The following is a 22,382-nucleotide window of genomic DNA, read 5'->3' as shown; positions in this document are numbered from 1 at the left end:
AAACAATACACACAAGAAAGATGCCCATCTGAGTTGGACAACTTTCTGCCATATATCTTGAGCTGCTTGAATCCAGTTGTTCCCTTATGCTTTTCTGACAATGTAAAAAGCACGTACAACACAACCCCCCCCCCACACACACACACACAAGTAGTAAGAAAAACAAAGGAAGTTTTTTTTTTTAAGGTTGTACCAACAATGGTAACTAAGAAAATACCTCGAGAGGGTAAGAAGGGGAAAATGGGGAATACCAATGATGGTATTAAAGAATTACCAGAGGTAGAGAGAAGGGATGGACCTATACCAGCGATGATAATGTGAGAAAATACCAAAAGGTAAAAAAGGGAAAAAGACAACAGTCACACTCAGAAAATATTAATTGTAATCAGAAAAACTAAATAAATGACTAGTTTAGAGTTAAAACGAGATAAGGTTTTAGTAAAGATATTTATGAAAAGCGTAGCACTTAGCTGAGAGCACGGCTGATGCATCCAAAAACTCTACATGTCAAATGAGATCTGAGGGAAAGGGAAGAGAGGCACTATGGGTAGCCTTAGCTCGAGAATTTCTGGCTAGAGTGAGCTTGATACAATGGCCAAGACAGTTCCAAGGATGGAACTGATACAAAACAGTCAAGAATTAATGAAGATTGACATCATCAGATCAGATGGTCCGATAAGCTGATAAAATCAGAGGGCTAAATATGAAACTACTCAAGAGGACAGGTTTCAAACAATGATAGAATTAGAGGACCAAGTGCATAGAGAGAACCTGATATTTTCAGCTGTATCATAAAACTAGATGGACAATCTGTATTTGTTTTATGAAAGCACAACCAACCAACCAGACTGGTATTCCACAGCAGAAGTTACTAATTGAAAGAGCACATCTTGTGTATGCTCCAAACCTGGCCATGAGAAAAAACCCAGACCTTTAATAGTAAAGGTGCAATCCTATCAGCAGAAAGAGTTGATTATGGCAAAACTGTGGCAGAAGGACAAAGCAGTAAAGTGGGAGACAGTAGAGTGTTTGTGGAAAATGATTACTCACTGTTACACCAGTCAGAAGGCAAATAAATTTATTCCAGCAATCGTGGGGAAGCAGGTATGAAAAATCAAGCTGCTGTATCCAGTATATTAAGAATATTTTTTTTCCTGGAGGGTCAAAATAATTTTTTGATGCAGAAAATGCTAGGAGAATATACAAAAGTTCGTCCAACAAAAAAATGAGCTATTCAACAGAACAGGATTCTGCTTCCTATTCTTCTGATAATAAAGCCTATAGAAAAACGATGCCAGTGAAACCTTTTCCAATGTTCCAATGGAAAATGCTTGAGAAACAGGAAAAAAAAACAATAATTGACAAGAAGAACCAGGGGCATGTTGGAAATCAATCAGGTACTTGATTTGTGAGATGAAGATTAACAGGAAGAAAAACAGTAACTTGGAAAATGATGAAAAAATGTGGGGTTACAAAGCATTAATTACATTTGTGAAATATGAAGGAATGATAAAACCTGGAAATATTGGTCTTTTTGACTTGTTAAACTTGTAGAGGACTCCAAAGCATATGCCCTACTTCATGTCAAGGTTTGGAAGAGCATTTACGAGAGGTGAACAGGAAGGAGAGAGTTAACTGCAAGTAAAACAAAATGTTCTTCATAGTATTTTTATACTAAATGACATATATTGCATGTTATAAAGTAAAGCTTTTTCAATGATTTTTTGTGTATACTATGGATACTAAAGTAAACAGGTGCCCCTGTTCTTCCCTTATTCTTGTTCGGTTTTAAGAAATGTAGGCACTGCAATGTAAAAAGAGAAGACAGTCTGGAAAAAACAGCACACTACAAGAAAATTGATATACTTTTTCTTACTTTTGCATGGGAGAATGACTGGATTAAGGCTCTTGGCTTGATCTAATAACAGGTTTTAAGGGGAAATAAACAAATGAAAGAACACTAAATATAATGAAACTATTCCTCTAGCAAATAAAATTTCACAGTTCAATCCATCCAGCCATCCAACCATTCAATATTGTAGTGGAAGGCAACTGTATATCTGGTTCTCATGTTTCTATGGAGACAATCTGATAAGGGAGCAATAAAAACAGAATACTTCTTTCTTTCAAAGGCTAAGAGATAATATTTTATGAAAGCATTCAAATTGTTTTCTACATATGGGAAATGAATGCACTTGGAAGCAAAAGCACAAGCTGTACCATGCTTCTTAGCATGGATAACCTTCATTATGGGTTAATACAAGCCTGCGAGTGTGTCTGTCAATCTGGAACAATTGTTCCTATTAAGAGGGTTAAACTTCATTATTTGAAGATGTACATAATTTTGTGTGTTAGTATTAATACATTTTGGGGGTGGTCAGGGTGTGCTTTTTGTTTGAGGGGATTAACTAAAACCAAAAGTCTTGTAAGATGTGACATAGGTTCAAATGGATATGAAAAGAAAGAAGTTATGTTCTTGACATAACATTCCATCTGTGTTCTCAATCTTCATTTAGCTTTGACCTTTGGGACTCGGTTCTGGGCTTGGCTGTTATACAGCTTGTGCAAGCCAAAAACTCTCTAGCTAAGTATCTACCCACAATACCCCTTTCCAGATTACCTCAGATTGAGTTTGCAGCTACACAGAAAGACAGAAGAATATGCATATGAAACTGAAGAGGTTATATCCAAGGGCCAACTTGATAATGTTACCAGGACAAGCGACTGATCCTCCCAAGAATCTGCAGGAGAGGGAAGGTGGGTGGGGTACCAAGCATAAATGAAGATCGACAATGCAGATGGAATGTTACGGTAATAACATAACTTCTTAATGTGATGCTTTCAATTTTCATTTATCCTTGACCTTTGGGAAAAAGTCTCTAGCTATTTTAGATCTTGGGTGGCCTTATGGAAGGATATTCCTGAGAACCATAGAGCCAAAGGATGCTCTTCCCCTGGAGATCAGATCTGATTTGTATTGAGTGATAAAGGTATATGGAGTAGCCCAGGTTGCTACTGCGCATATTTCATCCATGGAAGCTTTGGAATGGAAAGCAGTAGATGTGGCTATTTGCCCTAGTAGAATGTGCTCTCACTGGCGCTGGTAATTGGGGATTCTTTTTATTGTAGATTAAAGTAATACACTCTCTTAACCATCTTGACAAGGTGACTTTTGAATTGGATTTACCCAGAGATGGACCAGAGAAAGAGGCAAACAACTGGTCCAATTTTCTAAAATTTTACTTCTCCTGAGGTAAAAATGTAATTGCCTGTGAACATCCAGCAAATGTAAGCAATATTCACCTTTGTTGGAAAAATCTGGAAAGGAAACAGGTAAGTCAATGGTTTGCTTAATATTAGTTTCTGAGACCACCTTATAAAGAAAAGATGGACTGGTTCTTAGTGAAACCCTATCCTTATGAAAAATCAAATATGGGGGGTTTGAAGATAGTGCTTGCATTTCAGAAATTCTTCTAGCTGAGGAAATGGCTATCAGAAAAATATAGTCTTCCATGAAAGAAACTAAGTGATAGGTAGACCACTGGTTCAGGGGGGAAAGGACCAAAGATTGGAGAACCATAGTCAGATTCCAAGGAGCTAGAGGGTCTTTATATGGTGGTTTCAACTGGAAGGTTCCTTTCATGAACTCTTTACACAATCTATGGGAAATTAGGGAATGGTCTTCAAAGCCATTGTGAAAAATGGAAATGGCAGCTAGCTGAACCTTAACAGTAGAAGTAGAGGCTCCTTGTTAAAAAAGCGTAGCTAAAAACTCCCATACTTTTTCAACTGGTGCAGAGAAGGGGTTAAGACCATTATTGTGCACCCAAATAGAAACTCTTTTTTCACTTGCTGTGGTAAAGTTTCCTGGTGGAAGACCTATGGGAAGTCAGTAAAAAAGGGGACAATGAAGATCACCTTGCTCCTCAACCTGATGGCTTTCTTTAAGAAGAGAGGAATCATTGGGAAGGGGGGGGGAAGGCATAAAGTAGACTGGAGGGGCAATCATGAAGGAGAGCATGTCTGGGGACTCCCCCTGTGTTGGAATTAGGGTGAATTAGCTGCTGCACTTTTTGTTCAGGGGAGATGCAAGGCTGGCCCCAGTGGCAGAAGATCTCTGCCACTTTGGGATTGAGAGACCACTCATGAGCCAGGAGAATGCACCTGCTCAACTTATCCAGTATCATATTTGAGCTCCCTGGAATGTGCATTGCTATCAGAAAATGGATGGAAGAAATAGCCTACTGCCACACTCTAGAGCTTCTTGACACAGAGGGCAAGACTTGGTTCCACCCTGTTTGTTGATGTACCAGACTACTGACATATTGTCTGACTGAATCGCAACTGTTCTTGGGGGAAGGGCATTTTGGAAGGCTCACAACGCTAACAGCACTGCCGTCAATTCCACAACACTGATATGCAAATTGGCCTTTACAGGGGATCAAATGCCTTGGACTGTTCTGCCAAGATAATGCCCCCCACCCCAACTGGGAGACATCAGTGGTCACATGGCCTTGTGCTGAGGTGAAACAAAGGGACGGCCTAAGAGGATCTCCTTGGATTCCATCCACCAGGATAAGTCCTTCTTGCAATGACTGGTGATTAAAATTGGATGCATCACTGGACTGGTCAAGATGGACCATTGGGATGCTGAAAGCCACTGTAGTAGCCACATACGAAATCTTGCTGGCAGAACAAAGGTAATGGCTTCTGCCATGGACCCTAAAGCTTGAAGGACTAAAGGTGCAGGTACCTTGTCAGAAAGAATGGCTTGTACTTGGGATATTATCTTCTGTAGCTTGTGTAGAGGAATGGAACCTGTACAAGTGATGGTATTTACACAGGCTCCAATGATCTCTAGATCTTGAGTCGGACTTAGTTGAGATTTTGATTGATTCAATGTAACACCCAGATTAGCAAACAGGCATAGGATGAAATATGTTGCTTGAAGCAGTAGATACCTCGAGGGAGAGGTGATGAGCCAGTAGTCTAGATAAGGAAACACCCAGAATCCGTGCAGTCTCAAGTGAGCTGTCACTGCTGCCAAACACTTGGTGAACAACCTGGGGGCTGTGGTGAGGCCAAAAACGGGTAGCACTCTGAACTGAAAATGACTAGCTCCTAGCCGAAAGCACAGGAACCTTCTGGAATGCTTGTCCATTTTTATGTGGTAGTACACGTCCTGAAGATCTATACAGCATATCCAATTATCTAAGAAGGGTAGAAAAGACTGAACTGTGACCATCCAGAATTTTGCTTGCTGAACAAACTTGTTCAGAAGCCTGAGATCTAAAATTGGTTTCAAGTCCCCTGTCTTTTTTGGCACCAAAAGACTCGAGTAAAATCCAGATCCTATCTGGTCTGGTGGGACTTCTTGGATGAATCTTTTTCCTAGCAGCTTTTGAATTTCCAAAGTCGCTTGATCCCTCTGATTGGGTGGAAAATCAGGGAGTCCTCTTCTTCATCTTGGAATGAGAGTAAAGTGAATGTGGTAACCTCTGGCAATGATCCTTTGCACCTAAAAATCTGAAGTTATTTGCTGACAGGCTCTCAAGTGCAAAGAGAATCTTCCCCAAACTGCTTCCAGATGTAAGCAATCAGGCCCCCTTTTCAGGAGTGTTGGTAGGGTTTCCTAGAGAAAGAATCTCTGGAAACCTGATTTTGCGGGCCAACTCTGCCACTGAGTTGGCATCTTCCATTGGAGCTTCTCCCTTTGCCACTGCCACGTGTGTCCTGAAAAGGCCCTTGGGATTTTTTGAAACACATCTTCCCGCTCCTCTGGTTCCTAGAGTAGGACCGTTGGGGAGCAGAAAAATGCATGCCCACTGCAGATAGGGTCTATCCATCTTTCTTGCACCTGGCTAATGTTTCTCTGACTTTGGGGCCAAACAGGGAAGATCCGTCAAAGAGAGAATTGAAGAAAGAAGACTTAAATGGCTCTGTAAACTCACATAAGCGCATCCAGGCATGTTGCCTCATGGCAACTCCTTGATCAGATCCCTCTGGAGCCTAGTAAAATGAGCCATAATGCTCGCTTTCTAAATCTGTCCATCACCCTGGACTCTCGATTAGGGGGATGAACAGTGGAACTCTCCTCTGCAAGTTCCTTCTTGGTGACAACTGTAACCACCATGGCATCTACTGTTAAGCCCTTAGCCCAATGCTGGTGGTCTTCTGGTACTAAAATAATTTTGTCCAGTCTCCTGGGGATTGGCTCTACAGAGTCAGGTGTCTTCCAAGCCAGCTGCACGATTGATTTAATGAGATCGTCAGCAGGAGGCATCACCCAAGAAGTAGATGGGCAAGCACCAAATGTTTGCAGGTACACTGACTCCTCAGAGGTAGGTCTTTGGGCTTCCAATCACCCTTCTGTTTCAGAATTTCTAGAATGTTTCCAAAGGTGACATCTTCTGGGGGTGACCAAGGGGAACTCTCCCCAACATGGAAATCCATGTCTTCTGTGGCAAATTCTTCGGGGGAATCCAAGTGTTTCCTCTTACATGTCTTTTTCTGGGGTGTTTCCTCAGTGGGAATCTCTGAGGAGGACTCAGAAGAAGAGGGCCCTTGCAGTGGGGTGTCCTGCAGCTTTGGTGCTGGCTGCTTGGGCATGGAGGTTCATGGCTCTGCTGGGCGAGAGGCAGTCCCAGGATAATACTCCAATATGGGAGGGGCCAGCTGAGAACCTGCAGAGGCCAATGCCATCTCCATAACCTGGAAAGCAGGTCCCCCTGAAGAGGGATGGGTGCCCAGAACCAAAAAGGGCAACCTCAAAATTGTGGTTCCCACCCCACTCCGGGAAACCTACCTCCAAAGCAGTAGCAGAGGAACAACCCACATAAGCTGAATCCCAGAGAGTCAAGGATGACCCTGAATAAAAAATTGGAGCCAATTCGAGACCCTCAGATCTGGCAGTGGAGCTCCGGCCCAAGGAGTCTGTTGGTTCCGATAGAACCAAGGAACTCAAGGCAGACCGTGGAACTGAAGATGCAAAAGGCTGTCGGCACCGGAGCAGCTGGAACCAGAGGAATCGGAGTTGTAAGCTCTAAGCCCACAGTGGAGGTTAGAGGAGAAAGACTTAGTGGAGTCATGGGAGAGAAAGCCCCATCTCCAGAAGGGAGTGGGGCCTGGGAAGAGACAGAAAGACTCATAGCCACCAGGAGCTGATCCACCAACTTCATGACATTGACTTCAGACTCCTGGAGGAACAGACAGAGAAGCCTGAGGGACATTCCAGTCTGTCGAGGAATAGACTTGGGAGCTGTCCCGCAAAGGGGTCAATTGAAGGGGAATATCTTGTTCTGGGTACATTGATGATGTTCAGTTTTGGCACCAGGGGTGGTATTGATTCCAAAATTTCTGGTAGTGTTACAGGTGGAGCCGGTACTGATGGGGAAGCTAGAGTTGTTAGTACCGACGTGGTGGCTGGCACAGAGACCTGTGGCATTGAGGTGGTTCTGGCAGACGGTGCTGAGGAAGTCTGGTTCATAAGTTTCTTAGTTTTAGACTTTGTTTCCACTGGAGGTGTGGGAGCTGAAGGGTTGTATTTCTTGGCTGCCGGAGATGAAAGGGATGCCGACACTGAATGACTCCTCTTCTGTCTAAGTTCAGATTTAGAAGAAGAAGGGGAGGAAGGTGAGGATGTGTTGGACTTGGATAGAAACGCCTCAAAAGAAGACTTAATTAGACCTTTTAAAGTCAATTTCTTTTTCCTTTCTATGAGGGCCTGGTGACTGAAAGCTTGAGAAATTGTACAGTCTTGCTGGAGATGTGGTGGGCCCAAGCAGTACACACAAGAAGAATGCCCATCAGAGTTGGGCATTTTCCTACTACAACCTTGCCATTGTTTAAACCTAGTTGCCCCCTTGGATTTATCTGCCATGTTGACAATGGAAAACAATTGCCAACAGACAGCACTCAAACACAGTAAAAGGGAAGCGCACACACTCACACACAAGAAAGGCATGGCTACCAACAATGGTAGGCAAGAACTACCAAAAAAAAGGTAGGGATAGCGCTACAAACAATGATAGACAAAGGATACCACAATAGTAGAGGAGAATACCGAAGTGTAGGGAAGAGGGATAAACAAAGAAGTAAGGCAAAGTGGGGGGGAAACAAAGTTTAACTATAGTAAAATATAAGTATCTAAATAATAGTACAGCAGAAAAATTAGAGAACTATAAAAAAACTATGAAAATTTTACTTAGCTGATGAGAGAATCTGGCTGATGAGTTTTGCGACGAGCGGCAAATGAAATCTGAAGTAATCTGGAGAGGGGTATTGTGGGTAGGGACTTAGCTCGAGTGTTTTTTGCTTGCGAGCTGTATAACAGCCAAAACAGTTCTGAGGATCAGAAACAAGCCTCAAAGATCAAGAATAAATGAAGACTGACAACATCAGATCAAATGTATAAAACATCAACCTGCCAAACACTACTGTGTGCATGTAATACAAAAGCTGAAATGAGAAACTTAAAAAAAAAGCTGTTATACATAGATGGGAATAATAACTTCTAATCATAATGACAACACTTTCCATATGAAGCTTAAATGTGGATGGTCTCACAGATATATACAAAAAAAGAAAGAGTAGTGAATTAAAATAAAAAATGCAGAGTACAAATTGGTATGCTACAGGAGACATATTTGTAAGGAACTGAACATGTGAGGTTGAAAAGGCAAGGATTTCAGGATGGTTATTCAGCAGAATATCTGGGACAAAGGAAAAGAGGAGTACTTGATGTGAGGAGCTCCAATAGCAATAGAAGAGGGGAAAAACATAATAATGGTAGATTTGTAGTACTAAGGGGCTACTGCAAGGGAGGAGGATTGCGCTGCCTTGTAATTATATTCCACCTAAAACTGCTAAAATAGAGCTTAAGAAATAATCAGTTTTCAGCAGGGAATATTACTTATAGATGGGGACAGGAATTTGATTTGCAATAGTGAGGACGTATCAGGGGCCCAGAAGGGAAAATATAACAAAAGAGAGTAGATTTGCAGAAATTTATGAAAATATTTGGTATGGAAAATGTGAATTCAGTAGTAGGATTTTGGAGAGAATTTATGTATTCTCCAAGGTACAAAAACTGGGCTAGGCTAGATAGAATTTATATTTCATAAGAACATACGCATTTAACTAAATGTTCTCAAACACATCTAATAAATAGTTCAGATCATGTACCAATAATAACTAAAATAAACATGCAGGGTAGTGAAATAAAAATTAAACACCCATCTGTTAAACGAGAGGAATTTAAGGAATGGGTAGTGGAAATTATTCAAGAGTTATTAGGAAAGATATAAATTTCTTCAGAAAATATAGCAAGGTAGTGGGATAAATTTAAAGTGGAGTTTAAAAATAGGGTGGAAATAAAAGAAAAAGATATGGTTAAGAAGTAGCAAGAATTATTTACAGGAACTAACACAGTATTGTAGAATAAGGAAATTTCACAGAACTACAAGAGGCACAACTGCAGAGTGCTAAACAGAAAATAAGGGACTACCTCAATAATATGCATGAGTTTAGAAAGACTGCTGTTAAGCAACTGTGTTTTGTGAATAACTCCAGAGAACAAAAACTTTTTAGCACAACAGCTCTGGCAACAGAAAGTAGAAATGGTTGTTGCCAAGCTTAGGGAGCCTATACAAAGGAAAATAATCAGAGATCCTGTAGAGGTATTAGAAATATTTTGGAAATTTTATGAAAATCGGTATATAGCAGAGAAATGTGGAAATCAAGAAAAAGTACAAACGGAAATGTTTATAGAAGAATTAAATACCCCAAGATTAGAGGTAGATGAGGCTCAATTACTAACAGGATAGGAGGAGATAATACCTAAAGATTGTAAAGACCTAACAGATCCAGCTTCATATAGGCCAATTTTGATTCTAAACCATGATTATAAAGTGTTTACATCTATAGTGGCTAAAAGAATGGCAAAGGTGATGCCAAAATTGATAGATATCAATCAGTGTGTTTTTGTGCAGGGAAGGCAAACATTTGACAACATTAATATGACAATATTAATAGAACAATGATGATACAGAAGGAAAAAGAATGTAATAAAATACTACCGTTGTTGCAGGGTCTTGAAGCAGAGAAAGCATTTGAAAGAGTAAGCTGGGATTTTATAAGTAGGGCAATGGAATCATTTGCATTCCCTGAAAAAAATATAAGGTTAATTAGGAAGGTATATGATGGCTTGGAGGCTAAAATTAAAGTAAGTGTAAGTGTGTGTGTGTGTGTGTGTGTGTGTGTGTGTGTGTGTGTGTGTGCATGTGTGTGTGTGTGTGTGTGTGGGGGGGGGAGCTCCTCTCTAATAATTTCTGTTTGAGCAGAGGAACCAGACAGGGGTGTCTTCTTTCCCTTTGTTATTAGCATTATATTTAGAACCATTGGCAAAGGAAATAAGGGACTAAGAAATTCAAGGATATAATTGGTATGATAGTCAAGGAAAGTTGGCTTTATTTGCAGATTATATTATTTTATACCAGATAAAACCAGAAAGGGACATTTCAGTGTTGTGGAACATTATGAGGCAGTTTCATGTCTTTTCTGGATACAAAATTAATGTAGATAAAACAAAAAAAGTTAATAGCTGTATAACTATGTACCCACACATGAATTGGTTCAGCAATAACATATGGGGACATGATATTAAGTACTTAGGAATATGGGTTAAAAAGGATTCTATCATGGCAGCTGAAAATATGTGGGAAAAGACTAAAGAAAAAAATAATACAAAATCTGAGAAATTGGAACCTCTGTTATGGATATGGATAGAAAAGTACAAGCAGTAAAAATGTTTTAGTCCCTTTAGCCATATACATAGGTCAGGTATATCTTTATCAGTCAGAGAAGTACTTTTGGATAGTAATTAATAAAATCTTTAAAGATTTTATCTGGGAGGGGAAGAGGCTAAGAGTCAAGTGGGATAAGCTGATCTTTCCAATAGAGCAAGGTGGTTTGGGATCACCTGATTTGAAAGAGTATTTCAGAGCTATGCAGTTAAGGCTTGCATACATAGCACAAGCAGAAAGCTATAATTCAATGGGGAAAGGGATGATGAAACAAGGAGAAGCTCAAAAAACAAGGAGAGACTAGGATTTTGGATGTAAATCCTTAAGAAAAATAATTAATAATCATACAAAATATTACATTAACAACACAGCATAAAGTCTTCTAAGAACAAAGCCAACACTGGGACAAAGAAAGGAGATTCTGCAAATAGGGCTACAAAGAACAGGAAAGAAAGGTCTGGAATTTACTGAAGAAACTTGCAAAGGAATCATGGTATTGAGAGCAAATTATTTGACAGGGAAAGGTAATACAATGGGAAGAGGCTAAGGATTCATTTGGACTACAAGTTAGAGATTGCCTTCCTATCAAAGACTGATATCAGAGTGTAGGCAATGAGAAAGAAATAGGGGGAAATCTAAGTGGAAGACCAGCACTGATATAGTTTTTAGTAGAATCTATAAAATAAGCTGCTGTCAAAAAAGGGATAATTAGTATGGCATATAAAATACTGCATGATAACTATAGGAATCAATTAGAAAAGTTTAGAAAGGATTGGAAAGAAAGTCTGGGTAAACTATTTACAAAAACAATGGGGATATATTTACGGCTCCCAAATATGTAACAGTTTAGAAGATTCAGGATCTTTGCTTAGAAGTCTTCGCATAAGTATTTTTATATCCCAAGCAGATGCCAAAGAATTTTTCCTCATGTAGACTACAAATATCGGAGGTGTGTTGGGGGAAAAAAGAGATAATTGGGAATATATTTTTGGGAGTGTAATGACTTGGCAGACTTTAAAAATTCCCTGCAGACTACTCCATTAGATACATTGAGTGAGCAAATTGGTGTAACTAAGGAAATGATTTTTATGAGCTGTGATACAGAATCAGAATTGCCTAGGCATAAGCAAGGCCTTGCTGACTAATTCTGGTAGCTGCCAAAAAATAATTACTAGAAAACGGAAATCAAAGTTTAAACCATCTGTACTAGAAGTAGTGAATACAGTAACAGAGAAAAAAACAACTGAAAATGGGATCTTTAGAAAAGGGTAGGAGCAAGTTACACAGAAAAAAATGGGAATTGTGGGAACAATACATGCAGCATAATGTGGTGGAGGAGGAATGGGGTTTAACGGAAGACAGGAATTGAATGAGCTATGTAATGTTTGACTGTCAATGACTGGATAGATTATAAGCGATGTATAATTGTTGCAAATGAAAATATGTCAATATGGTTTGTTTTCATTTGTATAAATGCATGACTGCTTATGTCATAAGTGATAATTTAATAAAGATGTTTGTTGTTTAAAAAAATATCTGGGATATTATTGTAGCCAACAGCTCTTTGTTGGTAAATAAGATGGGGTCCGATATTTATTTTGTTTTTGAAAATGGCAAAAATATTAAGATTATAGTAGATTACATTAAACCTATGTATCACAATCAAGTTAATAAAATGACCAAGTGTGGAGTGTGGAGCTTGTAGTTAATGCTCCTGCACTATGGAAGGCACAGAGATTACTTTAGTAACAAACTCTGAAATTCATTATATGGGTAATTTCAACTGTGCCTTGAAAGGGGTGGTGTACATTGCAATTTGCAATCCATGTCAGGCATTTTATATCGGCAAGACTGAAAATGAACCCAGAAAATTAATTTTCCAACATGTATACAGCATAAGGATAAGTGAAACTTTGAATGCTTTCTTTAAGCCAATAACAGTGTGTCACAATTTTGTCAAATTTAGTTTTATTATTGAGACCTTACCACCTGCCTCAAAGGGAGAGAATTGGAAATCTTTGCTTGAGGATAGTGAACTGAAATGGCAAATCAAATTTAATGTAAAGTACCTCCTACCTTAATGACTGCGTATGTCACGTATGGGCTGCGACTGAAATGGTTCTCACTGGATCATTCTACCATCCTGGCTAACAAGCTTAATAAATAATTTGTTTGCGTCTTTCGGCTTTTCCCGGTTAGGGGTCGCCACAGCGTTACTCTGGTCCGCTAATGATTGGTAGTTGATTTTTACGTGCTGAGTTACCAGCTCTGATGCACAACCTTCAATGAAGGTACGCCCATTCACGCATGTCTCCACGCAGAAGTCGCTCCAACTAAGAATCGAACTGGACAGCGTCTTACTGTTAGGCGACAACGCTACCGCAGCTTCACCACCGCGGGTAGCTTAATAAATAACAATAAATAAATAAACTGAGACAGCTCTCACAAGATGAGTAAATATCCTCCTAGCTACATGAGTTCACAGATTATAGTCTAACCTGGCCTTGCTTGATCTCTGCTTGACATTTAGCACTTTGGCTAACATGATATTGTGAGACCAGTTGTGGTTACTTTACAGTCTTTCTGACATGCTCCTTGAGTGATTTGCCTCTCATCTTTTGGGGCATACTTAAGGTCTTATTTCTGGAATTCATTCGGTTTCCACTCATGCTTGGACTTTTACGGTATACATAGGTTTTGTGGGTAAAGTCATTTAAAGGTACATTTTAGCCACCATTGCTAGGCTGGTAACATTCAGCTGCATCTTACCTTCCCTCAGAACCAAAGTTTGAGTTTTAATGCTATTGATGGCTGCTTGGAGGACGTCTTTAAATGGGAGAAATTATGTTGATTAATCCCTGCTAAAAAAAGGCTTTAAATGTGCAAGCAATTTTCAGGTCTTTCCCAACTCCTTGCCGCTTGCCAAGATATACGTAAGGGGAACTGTTTGGAGGCTTGGAGTTTGTGGAAAGGTCTTGAGATCTATTTATACAGTTTGTTAACTGGGGTAGAGCACTGATCCCATTCAGTCTCAGCCCAGAATGTGAACACACATCAAGTGGGAAAAATAAAAATAATTATACAATAAAATAACACACTTAAACAAAGGAATAGTGAATATATAATAGAAACATGATTTAAGATGTTAATCAACAAAACCCACTATGTACAATACTTACATCGATTAGAGTAATGATATGTTGGGAGTTAGAGAAGAGATGCTACAGTGAAAATGATAGGCAGTATATGTTAAGAGATTTGGGAGATTTGATTATGCGACCTGAAACAGAGCATTTACAAGCAGCTTGTGTTGTGAAATGTTCTTTAAGTTGTGCCTGAATGGAGGAGTAATTAGAGAGGCATTTAAGATTTGAGGGAAGATCCCTCCAGCGTTTAGGTCCAAGTATAGAAAAAGAGTGGTTAGAGCACTGAAGTCTATTTTTTAGGTGCTTCCCAGAGAAGTTCTGAATGCCTATGAAATCTTAAGTTATATGACAGAGGCTAATTAAGTTGGGGGAAAGAAAATGACTGGAGTTTTCTTTCAGGAGCTAGAAAAGTCGTGAGCCATGGAGTACATTGGTTTACTGCTAAACCAGCAGCCAACTGGCTTTGGCTAGTGCAAAAGAGTGTGAACATACTTTGGGGAAAGGGTAATGAAGTGGTAGATGGAGCTACAGTTGCTTTTTGAGGCAGATGCTAGAAGATGTACACAGTACTCAAGTTGGGCTAGAAGACTCGCGTTGCCAATAGCATTTCTTGCTGGATGGGAGAGGAAAGAGAAGAGGTTGTTGTCCCAGATAAACAGAAAGTTTATCTCTTTTTCTGGGTGTTTTTGAGATTATGGTGGAAGTTAAGGAGTGGTGGTTGATGTACTATTGTTAAAATGTACTGAGAAATGTCAGTTGGATAGATCATTTTGGAACCAGGGAATAGCATCAGAAATAATCCCAATGTCATTGAGGTACTTAAGTAGGATTGGGTAGTCAACCAGGACAAAGGCTCTGTTAAGGTCAATAAATATGGGTCAAATAAGGAGGCCTTTGCCCATAGCTAAATAGGCGTGATCAGTGAAAGTCCAGAGTGTAGTGGAAATGCTGTGGCCAGACCAGAAACCATGTTGCTTGGAAGAGAGTCTGGATAATATGCTATTATTTAAGGTGCCTCAAACAGTAAAAATGTTTTATCATTTATGAAACTTTCTGCATTTCAGATACTTCATTCATCCTGTAGATCTTGATACAGCCATTAATGCATTAGATTTATCATGTCTGGACTATTGTAGATCCCTTCAACCTAGGCTCTCTGAGAAAGAACATGTACAAGACTCTGCAACTACTACGCTGCACAATTTGGTAAGGCCATGCAACACCTGTGCTGCAGAGTTTGCACTGACATCTGGTCAAATCAACAATCATCTTCAGGATTCTGATAGTAATTTAGCATGCACTGCATGGACAGATTCAACTCTTTTAAGGAACTTCTCATGCTGTTAAGATGCTAGGAAACACCGGACAGGCATGCTTTTACTTACAATGTGCCTATTGTATAACTCACTACCTTGCTGGTTTGCTATGTCCCCGACAGAGACCCTTTACAAGTGGTCCCATAAAACTTATAAAGGGCCTATTTGTACCAAATAGTGATTCTACCAAATGATTTTGCCAGTTTGAGTCATTTTATTGTTTTTAGATCTTAAACCGTTATTTACTGCAGTGAATAATACTTACTTTACTAAACTAAACTGAAACTACTGTGGACATGCAACTAGCAAGGATGGGATGGACTTTCAGTCACCAGACAAAATGAAAACTTTAACACCAAGGCCTCAGAATGCGTTACAAATGAAGCTGTTTCCACAAGTGTCTAACAAACCCCTTGACAGTTTTATATTTAATGAATATGTTGCTATAGAAAGTGTCTACCTGAAAATATCTGAACAGTTTTGAATGGGCTTTCATACCCATTCAGAAGATGATTATATCAAGTGAAGCAGTGACCCACTTTGACCTTATCATGTCTAACATCCTTGATGGACAGTTTGTTCGGTGCTTAAGTGATGCTTTGCCTTATGGTACTAACATTGTTCTCTCATACAGGTGCCCTGGCAATAAAGAAAAATCCAGTTCATCTGATTCAAGACCGCAGACATTATCTGAGTGTAATTATGCCTAGAATGACAAAGGAACAATTATTTTAGTCTGGGAAGTTACGTTTCACTAGTACTGGTATGTAAATAAACTCTGAATGGGGATGCCCCTTCCATGATCTCTGCTAGCAATACAATTTCCAAGGTCCTTACAGACAATGGAGGAAAACATTAAAAATATGTTTTTAATTAACTGCCAGACTACTACCATTCCCATTACAAATGAATTATTTTCTCTTCCAAAGGACAGCTGTCATTATATACCCAGTCATCCATCTATGGTGCAACTCCCAGACTATTTATTTGCCTACTGTGTGACTCTGAGCAAGTCACTTAACTACAAGGCGCTGTGAGGTGACAGGGAAATTGGGATGGACTCCTCAATGGCCTCCTGGACTGCATAGCTAGTAGTAATTACCTATGAATGTTGTATCAGGTGGCTCTCCAGTCACACCACCATCTGTGAAATAGTGCCAACTGTATGGAATATATGCCATCCGTCATTAGAAGTTTGACTTACTTAACATTAAAATAGCTCTCCATTATCACCTAAAGGATAAATATATTTGCAAATGCTTTGATATGGCACAATTTATTAATATATGCCATAATGTTTAACTGTTTTTTTTTTTATTTAACATTTGTTGACCGGGAAAGTCCGACTAGGACAGAGCCGGGGAGAAACGTTCCAGATGCATGTTTTTACAATATTAGAAAATGTAGAATTAATATAAGCAGTCAGTAAAACAAGGATTCCTGCATTAATTATGTATATACCTTATATACTGCGTCTTACTGTTTGCCATATAATCCCTTATATTTAATGCTGAATTGCTCATTCATACTGTATATACTACATGCAACATAACACACTGCAGTGAACTGAAATGAGTGTATTGTTTATGCCTTACAGCACTGCATGCATATACATTTTTAATTAATTTGGAGGTCACTTTAGAGCAAAAATAATGCCATTCATATTTTCTTCCTAACAAGAAGGTAATACTTTAAGATATCCAAGGGAAAAAATAAAATGATAACATGTTATACATCTTTAAAAATGTCATATGCTCTCTGAAATACTGATTAGTTAAAAAGGGAGAGAAAACGATTTAAAATAATCAAATACACGAAAGTATCAAAGTCAAAGCTGATTTTTCAGTAGTAGTATATATTTTTTTAAATGATTACCTCACTTGCAGGGCTGATAATTCTTTTCCCACTTATGTATTTGCTTCCATGTCCCTCATTGTGCTGGTAGATCTTAAACACGATTACAGGAGGAAACTCATGCCCTAAAAACCTATGATGAATTAACAACAAATAATTTTTGTCAGATCTTTTTAGCTTACTGAACCTCACAGGAAGCATTCTTAGCACTGTACAATAACATTTTCTGAATCAAATATCATCAAGCTCTCAACAGCAACCAGATATGGAAGAACTTTATTGACACAAGACAGTGTAACTGAATTACAAGTTTGACGTGAATGGTCCTGAGTTTTCCTCATTTTTGTATCAGAATGGTATACTGACAGACTTGATCAAATTGTGCTAGCACTGGAAGATCTGTACTACGTGATGAGCACATGTTTCTGGATCAGAACATGGGTGTTAGAAAGGAGTTGAAACACTGTATAAAGGTCACATTCCTCAACAAGGTGAATGAATCACACCTTTTATGGTTTACCTGCTGATTAGCAGAAAAAAGAGGTTAGAACTAGCAGGAGGATCAGCAATTTGTTAAATGTTAAGGAAGAACCAACATTACATCACAATGGCTGGGATAGATACAGAAATATGAAGGAGGAAAAAAACTCTGTAAAATCAGCATCAAAGCACCAGCTCTGTTGCACAGAGGGATACAACAGTGCACGCAACTCATATGTCATGGGTTCATTTAATTACCTGGGTGTGGTAACAGAGGTAAGAGGGAGTGATGACGCTGTGCCTGCTCACCAGTCTCGGGGGCAGGGTTGACTGAACAATGGCCAGGGTAAGCAGTACAAACTATGGTCCTCATTTGAAACTGGAGAATATATGGGTGTATTTCCTATGGGGGAGTAGCCCATCCCTGGGTTATATCACTCAAGGAAATGGCTGACACCCAGTGTTAAGGCACACTGTACATTGTCTCTTGAGTGTCTACAGGACATGCAAAATGGGAACATTTGGGCCTTACAGGAAAAAGTCCCTTAATCCCTGTAGATAATGGCCATCATCTTGAATTTTCCCCTCACTCTTACAGAGCCGTCACTTCTAGGAGAACAAACAAGCCAACAGAGGGCACAAGAGAAAAGTTTGACGGATATAAACTGGAAAAAAAAAAGTTGAGTTCAAAGGTGTGTCATTGGAAGACTGGTACTGCTGACTGGGCAGATGAATAGAATTTAACGTGTTAAGGTACAGTGTTGTTACTGCATCACATAAGAAAAAAAAGTCTATATATCAGCAAGCACATTAACAAATATATTCACATATTAAGAAGAAATCTTATTTATTCATTTATATTTGCTTGTTTATTTACTGGGCTATAGCACTAATCTCAAATGACCTGTCAGGCTCAACCCTAGAAAAATAATGACAGTATAGAAGTTATTGCAAAATATTACACAGCCTTGAATATTTATAAATAAACGAAGCAGACATGTTAGCAAATAGTATAGGGCTATAATTAAAAACTGTGTAATTACTTGATTAAGGTTGTAATACATAAATAGATGAGGTGTGATTAAGAAAGAGATCTTGTTACCCCTATGTTCTAGTTAACTGTTTATTCTTCATGTTAAAATATCACAACTGAACTGTTTTGGCACACATCAGCTTCTATAAAAGAAAACTATTTGGCATTTCTTATGAATGTGTTGTTACCATACGTTCTAAAATATAAATAAACTGAGACATTGGTCTGTAGGTCAAGAAATATTTTCAATGTATTTATGATGCTGTGAAGAGTTAATCTTTCAGCAATGTTTGCAAATTTCACTCTATATATGAACAGATTCCACGTGGAAAATGATGCCAGAAGAATAAAAAATCAGGATCTGGGAATTATTTTCTAAATGAAGTGGTGGCATAGTTGGAGGTCCTGCCAGTATTCTGGGAAAGTGTAGTCAGAACAGTATCATTTTAGCATAACTCTTTTCACCATCTTATTTAATATAAAGAGAAGCAAAACCTCTTATATTTTATATATCTATTACATCTCAAAGTTACATGAGTTAAGTGAGGGTGTCGTAAATTATGCCTCACAGCAATTACGTTAGATTTTGTTGACAGAGAGTATTAAGTGGTCACAAATGAAATATTACTGACATGCAGCAGTCACTGTTTACTGTGATGTACAGCTTATACCTTATTGGAATAATGCATTTTAGGCAATAAACTGCAGGACAATTATAACTAGTAAAGAAATGGCAGAAATAGAAATTGCGGCATAAAACACCAGTATTTTAGAATTAAGAATACTGTCATGCAGAGACTAACATCACTACAACTTTAACAGCCAGATTACCTCAGACTATGGAAACAAAAACCAACAGAAAACTGCTATATAGTCTATAATATATGCTGTGTTAAGTATCTAATAATGGTTACTTCTTGTTAATAATAATTACACCTGGAAAGCCAACATTTCATTTTATAGGTTCCAATGGGAGGTAAAGTAGAAATACTATCTGTGAGTTCATTTTGATGGTTGTAAATAAAATGCACAACTTGGTCACATACCTTTGGCAATTTACTTTTGAGATATAGGCTTGCACAGAACAGGCATATTACAGCAGCACACTCACATATGTGAAAACACAAAGAAGGACTGAAAGATTTGGGCAGCAGAGGTGGAATGTTATATATGTCAGTTCATGATATTGTGTGACTCTCTGGGTCCTATCAGGCTCATCAAGGTAACTTTCACTCTTGGTGTAATTGAATTTGCAAATGCCCATCAAAGTGACAAATTCACTTTTCAGCATTCTGTGATTTAATGAAAGCAAAATCATGGAACTCTCTGCATATAAATCCCATCTCTAAGTGAAATATTTTGAAAGAGTTTTACTAAAAAGCAAAACTGTACAGCCAACATCAACAATAAGACAGCTAAACAAACTGGCAAGTCCCAGTACTGTGAATCATCACTATTAAAACAAGAACATATGGATGCAAGGCATGTCAATGAAATCTTTACAAAAATGTACAGTTACGTAATTATGCTTGCTAAATATACAAGCAAATTAATTCGACCCATTCTCAACTGTAAACATACCTATTATAATGCAGTGTCACTTCACTTCTTTAGACAGTTGTGCAAGGTTACTAGTCCATACACAGAAGATATTCTTCCATTTTGCAAGTAAGCAGTGAAATCCATATTTCAGCTCTTACTGCTAACAGTTCTGTTATTAAGGTGTGTCAAGCAAATAAATTCAGTGACAAGGCTGGCAGTATGCAGTACAAACCATCTAGTAAGGATACCAAAGTTAACTTTTTTAATTTGTTTTAATTTGTTAACTGCGTTTATCTACTAGGACAACTGCCTCTCTTTTCAGAAGCCGAAGAGCAATGACTGGCAAAGTGACTTGTTTGTAATCACATAACAGAGAAATGGACAGTAGGGTGAAACTTGTTTGCTGCTAATAACCTTAACCTGCTAGGCTAAACTGTCAGACATATGCTTCCCTAGAAATAAAAAAATGAACATTGTAGCTAATTTTAGCATGGCACCACTGATTCTAAGACAATGCTTTATACAAATAAAAAAAACAGCAAGTTCCTCAGCATCGTAATAACATTTAGAGAGGAAGGGGAGAATGAAACTTGGAACACGTTTTTTGCACCAAATATCTGCTGTTAGCTTTAAATACTTCTTCTACCACTCTTAATCAATCAACAAAAGTGAATAAAGCAACGTGTTTGACATAAATATATCTATTTATGATATAAATACCGAGTTTAAATAATCTAATATATTAGTATATTACAGACAGTTATTGGACAGCTCAACCAGTGTGCCCATTGTAGGTCAAGCATATACCAGAAATGTACCTGATCTTCCTTGTATTTAGGCTGTTCCCCATAAAATCTCAGTAAAAAAAAAATCAGCAACAGAGATTCTTCCTTCTCCATTGTTTTCGTGCTCTGCACTGATAGCGTAAGTCCCAAACACATTTATAGTACATCAGAAAAGGCAGAAGAACACAGAAGATCTCTACAGCACCACAAAGACATTATTGAAGAAAAGGTAAGGAATTTCTTTCTTTAATAATGTCATTGTATGACAGCAATAACCCATTCCTGAGTGTGGGTAAAGCTGGATTTACCCCCAATTGTCTTTGTTTGATCTCTCGGGCTTTGCCGCCCCACCCCCTATAAATTATATATACCGACTCTGAGGTCACACAACAAAGAAAAAGGCAATCTCCACTTTTGTTGAAGACATTGTCAGCAAACTGATTTTGGCTTGACGAACTGACATGATTCCATATTCTTATCCTCTGGGATTTTTAGATTCCACTTTTGGACTTTATCAAGAAAGAACTGTATTGGTAGACTGTATTGGTAGAAGAAATAAGACGCCTCAGGGATTTTTTTTTCATTTGGAGCAGTTTCTGTGGGGATAAAGGTGAGAGACCAGTGGGACAGTTTAGACAAAACAAATTATACAAATGTCAAAGATATGCTAGCTGTGATCTGTGCTATAGAATCTAAATCAACCATTCAGTTGCTAGTATTTGTCCCGAATGACACCCATAAAGGAGAATACTTGTGCAGTGAACTACATGTTCACAGTCGTCTCTGATTCTACTTACGTAGAACCTAGTCCATCACAAAAGAGTCTGTTCTTGTCATTTGCCCCAGTTATATTGGGAAAGAAAGTTTCTAAGAAGATGCCTTCTAAATGACTAATGGACTGTAAACCATTACTTTACATAAGTAAGAGTAGACTACAAAGGAGTGGAGTTCACGTGTTACTTTTTCATTGTTTACAGTGAATTACATGTGAATGCAACTATAAGACGTGATCATGGTCATTAGACCTGTTGCCCCGATCACGGAAAAGTTCCTAATTTCAAATCTTGACTGTTTTGCTAGGAAAGGTGTTTCTGTCAATGTTTGAATCAGCTATTCTGTCTGTTTTTGGTTAATTTTTTTTGGGTAGATTAACTGGTTTATTGATGTGTCTGCAAGAGAGTATCCAGGTTGCAATCATACATAATGAGTTAACTGTTTTGCTTTTACACACATATAGGGTTATCTGATGATACAAAATCCCCCATATATATCCTTATTACTTTCAGAGTGTACATTGAATCTAGTCATCTAACTCCCTCATTTCTTTCAGACTGAGTGATAGAGAGAACAGATTCCATATGCTGTAGTCATGCTTTTGGAACTCGGGTATCATCTTGTCAGTGCTAATTCTTTTAGGAAAGGTA

The 22,382-nt window shown here is 38.5% G+C and overlaps 1 protein-coding gene across 1 annotated transcript in view; it reads right to left on the bottom strand.

The window, feature by feature from the left end:
* The window catches only part of CCHR5.PART0HXorf58 (chromosome chr5.part0 CXorf58 homolog), a 776,822-nt gene that overhangs the window by 415,598 nt on the left and 338,842 nt on the right, over positions 1-22,382 (bottom strand). The window contains exon 6 of the mRNA XM_044072297.1: positions 17,140-17,251. Within this exon, the coding sequence (XP_043928232.1) occupies positions 17,140-17,251 (112 nt within the window). The remainder of the gene's footprint in view (positions 1-17,139; positions 17,252-22,382) is intronic.

The sequence above is a fragment of the Protopterus annectens genome, chromosome 5.part0 (genome assembly GCF_019279795.1).
Source record: "Protopterus annectens isolate FY-2018-M chromosome 5.part0, PAN1.0, whole genome shotgun sequence".
Classification (NCBI taxonomy): Eukaryota; Metazoa; Chordata; order Ceratodontiformes; family Protopteridae; genus Protopterus; species Protopterus annectens.
The sequence above is the reverse complement of the archived record's forward strand: the minus strand, read 5'-3'. Positions and strand labels throughout refer to the sequence as shown.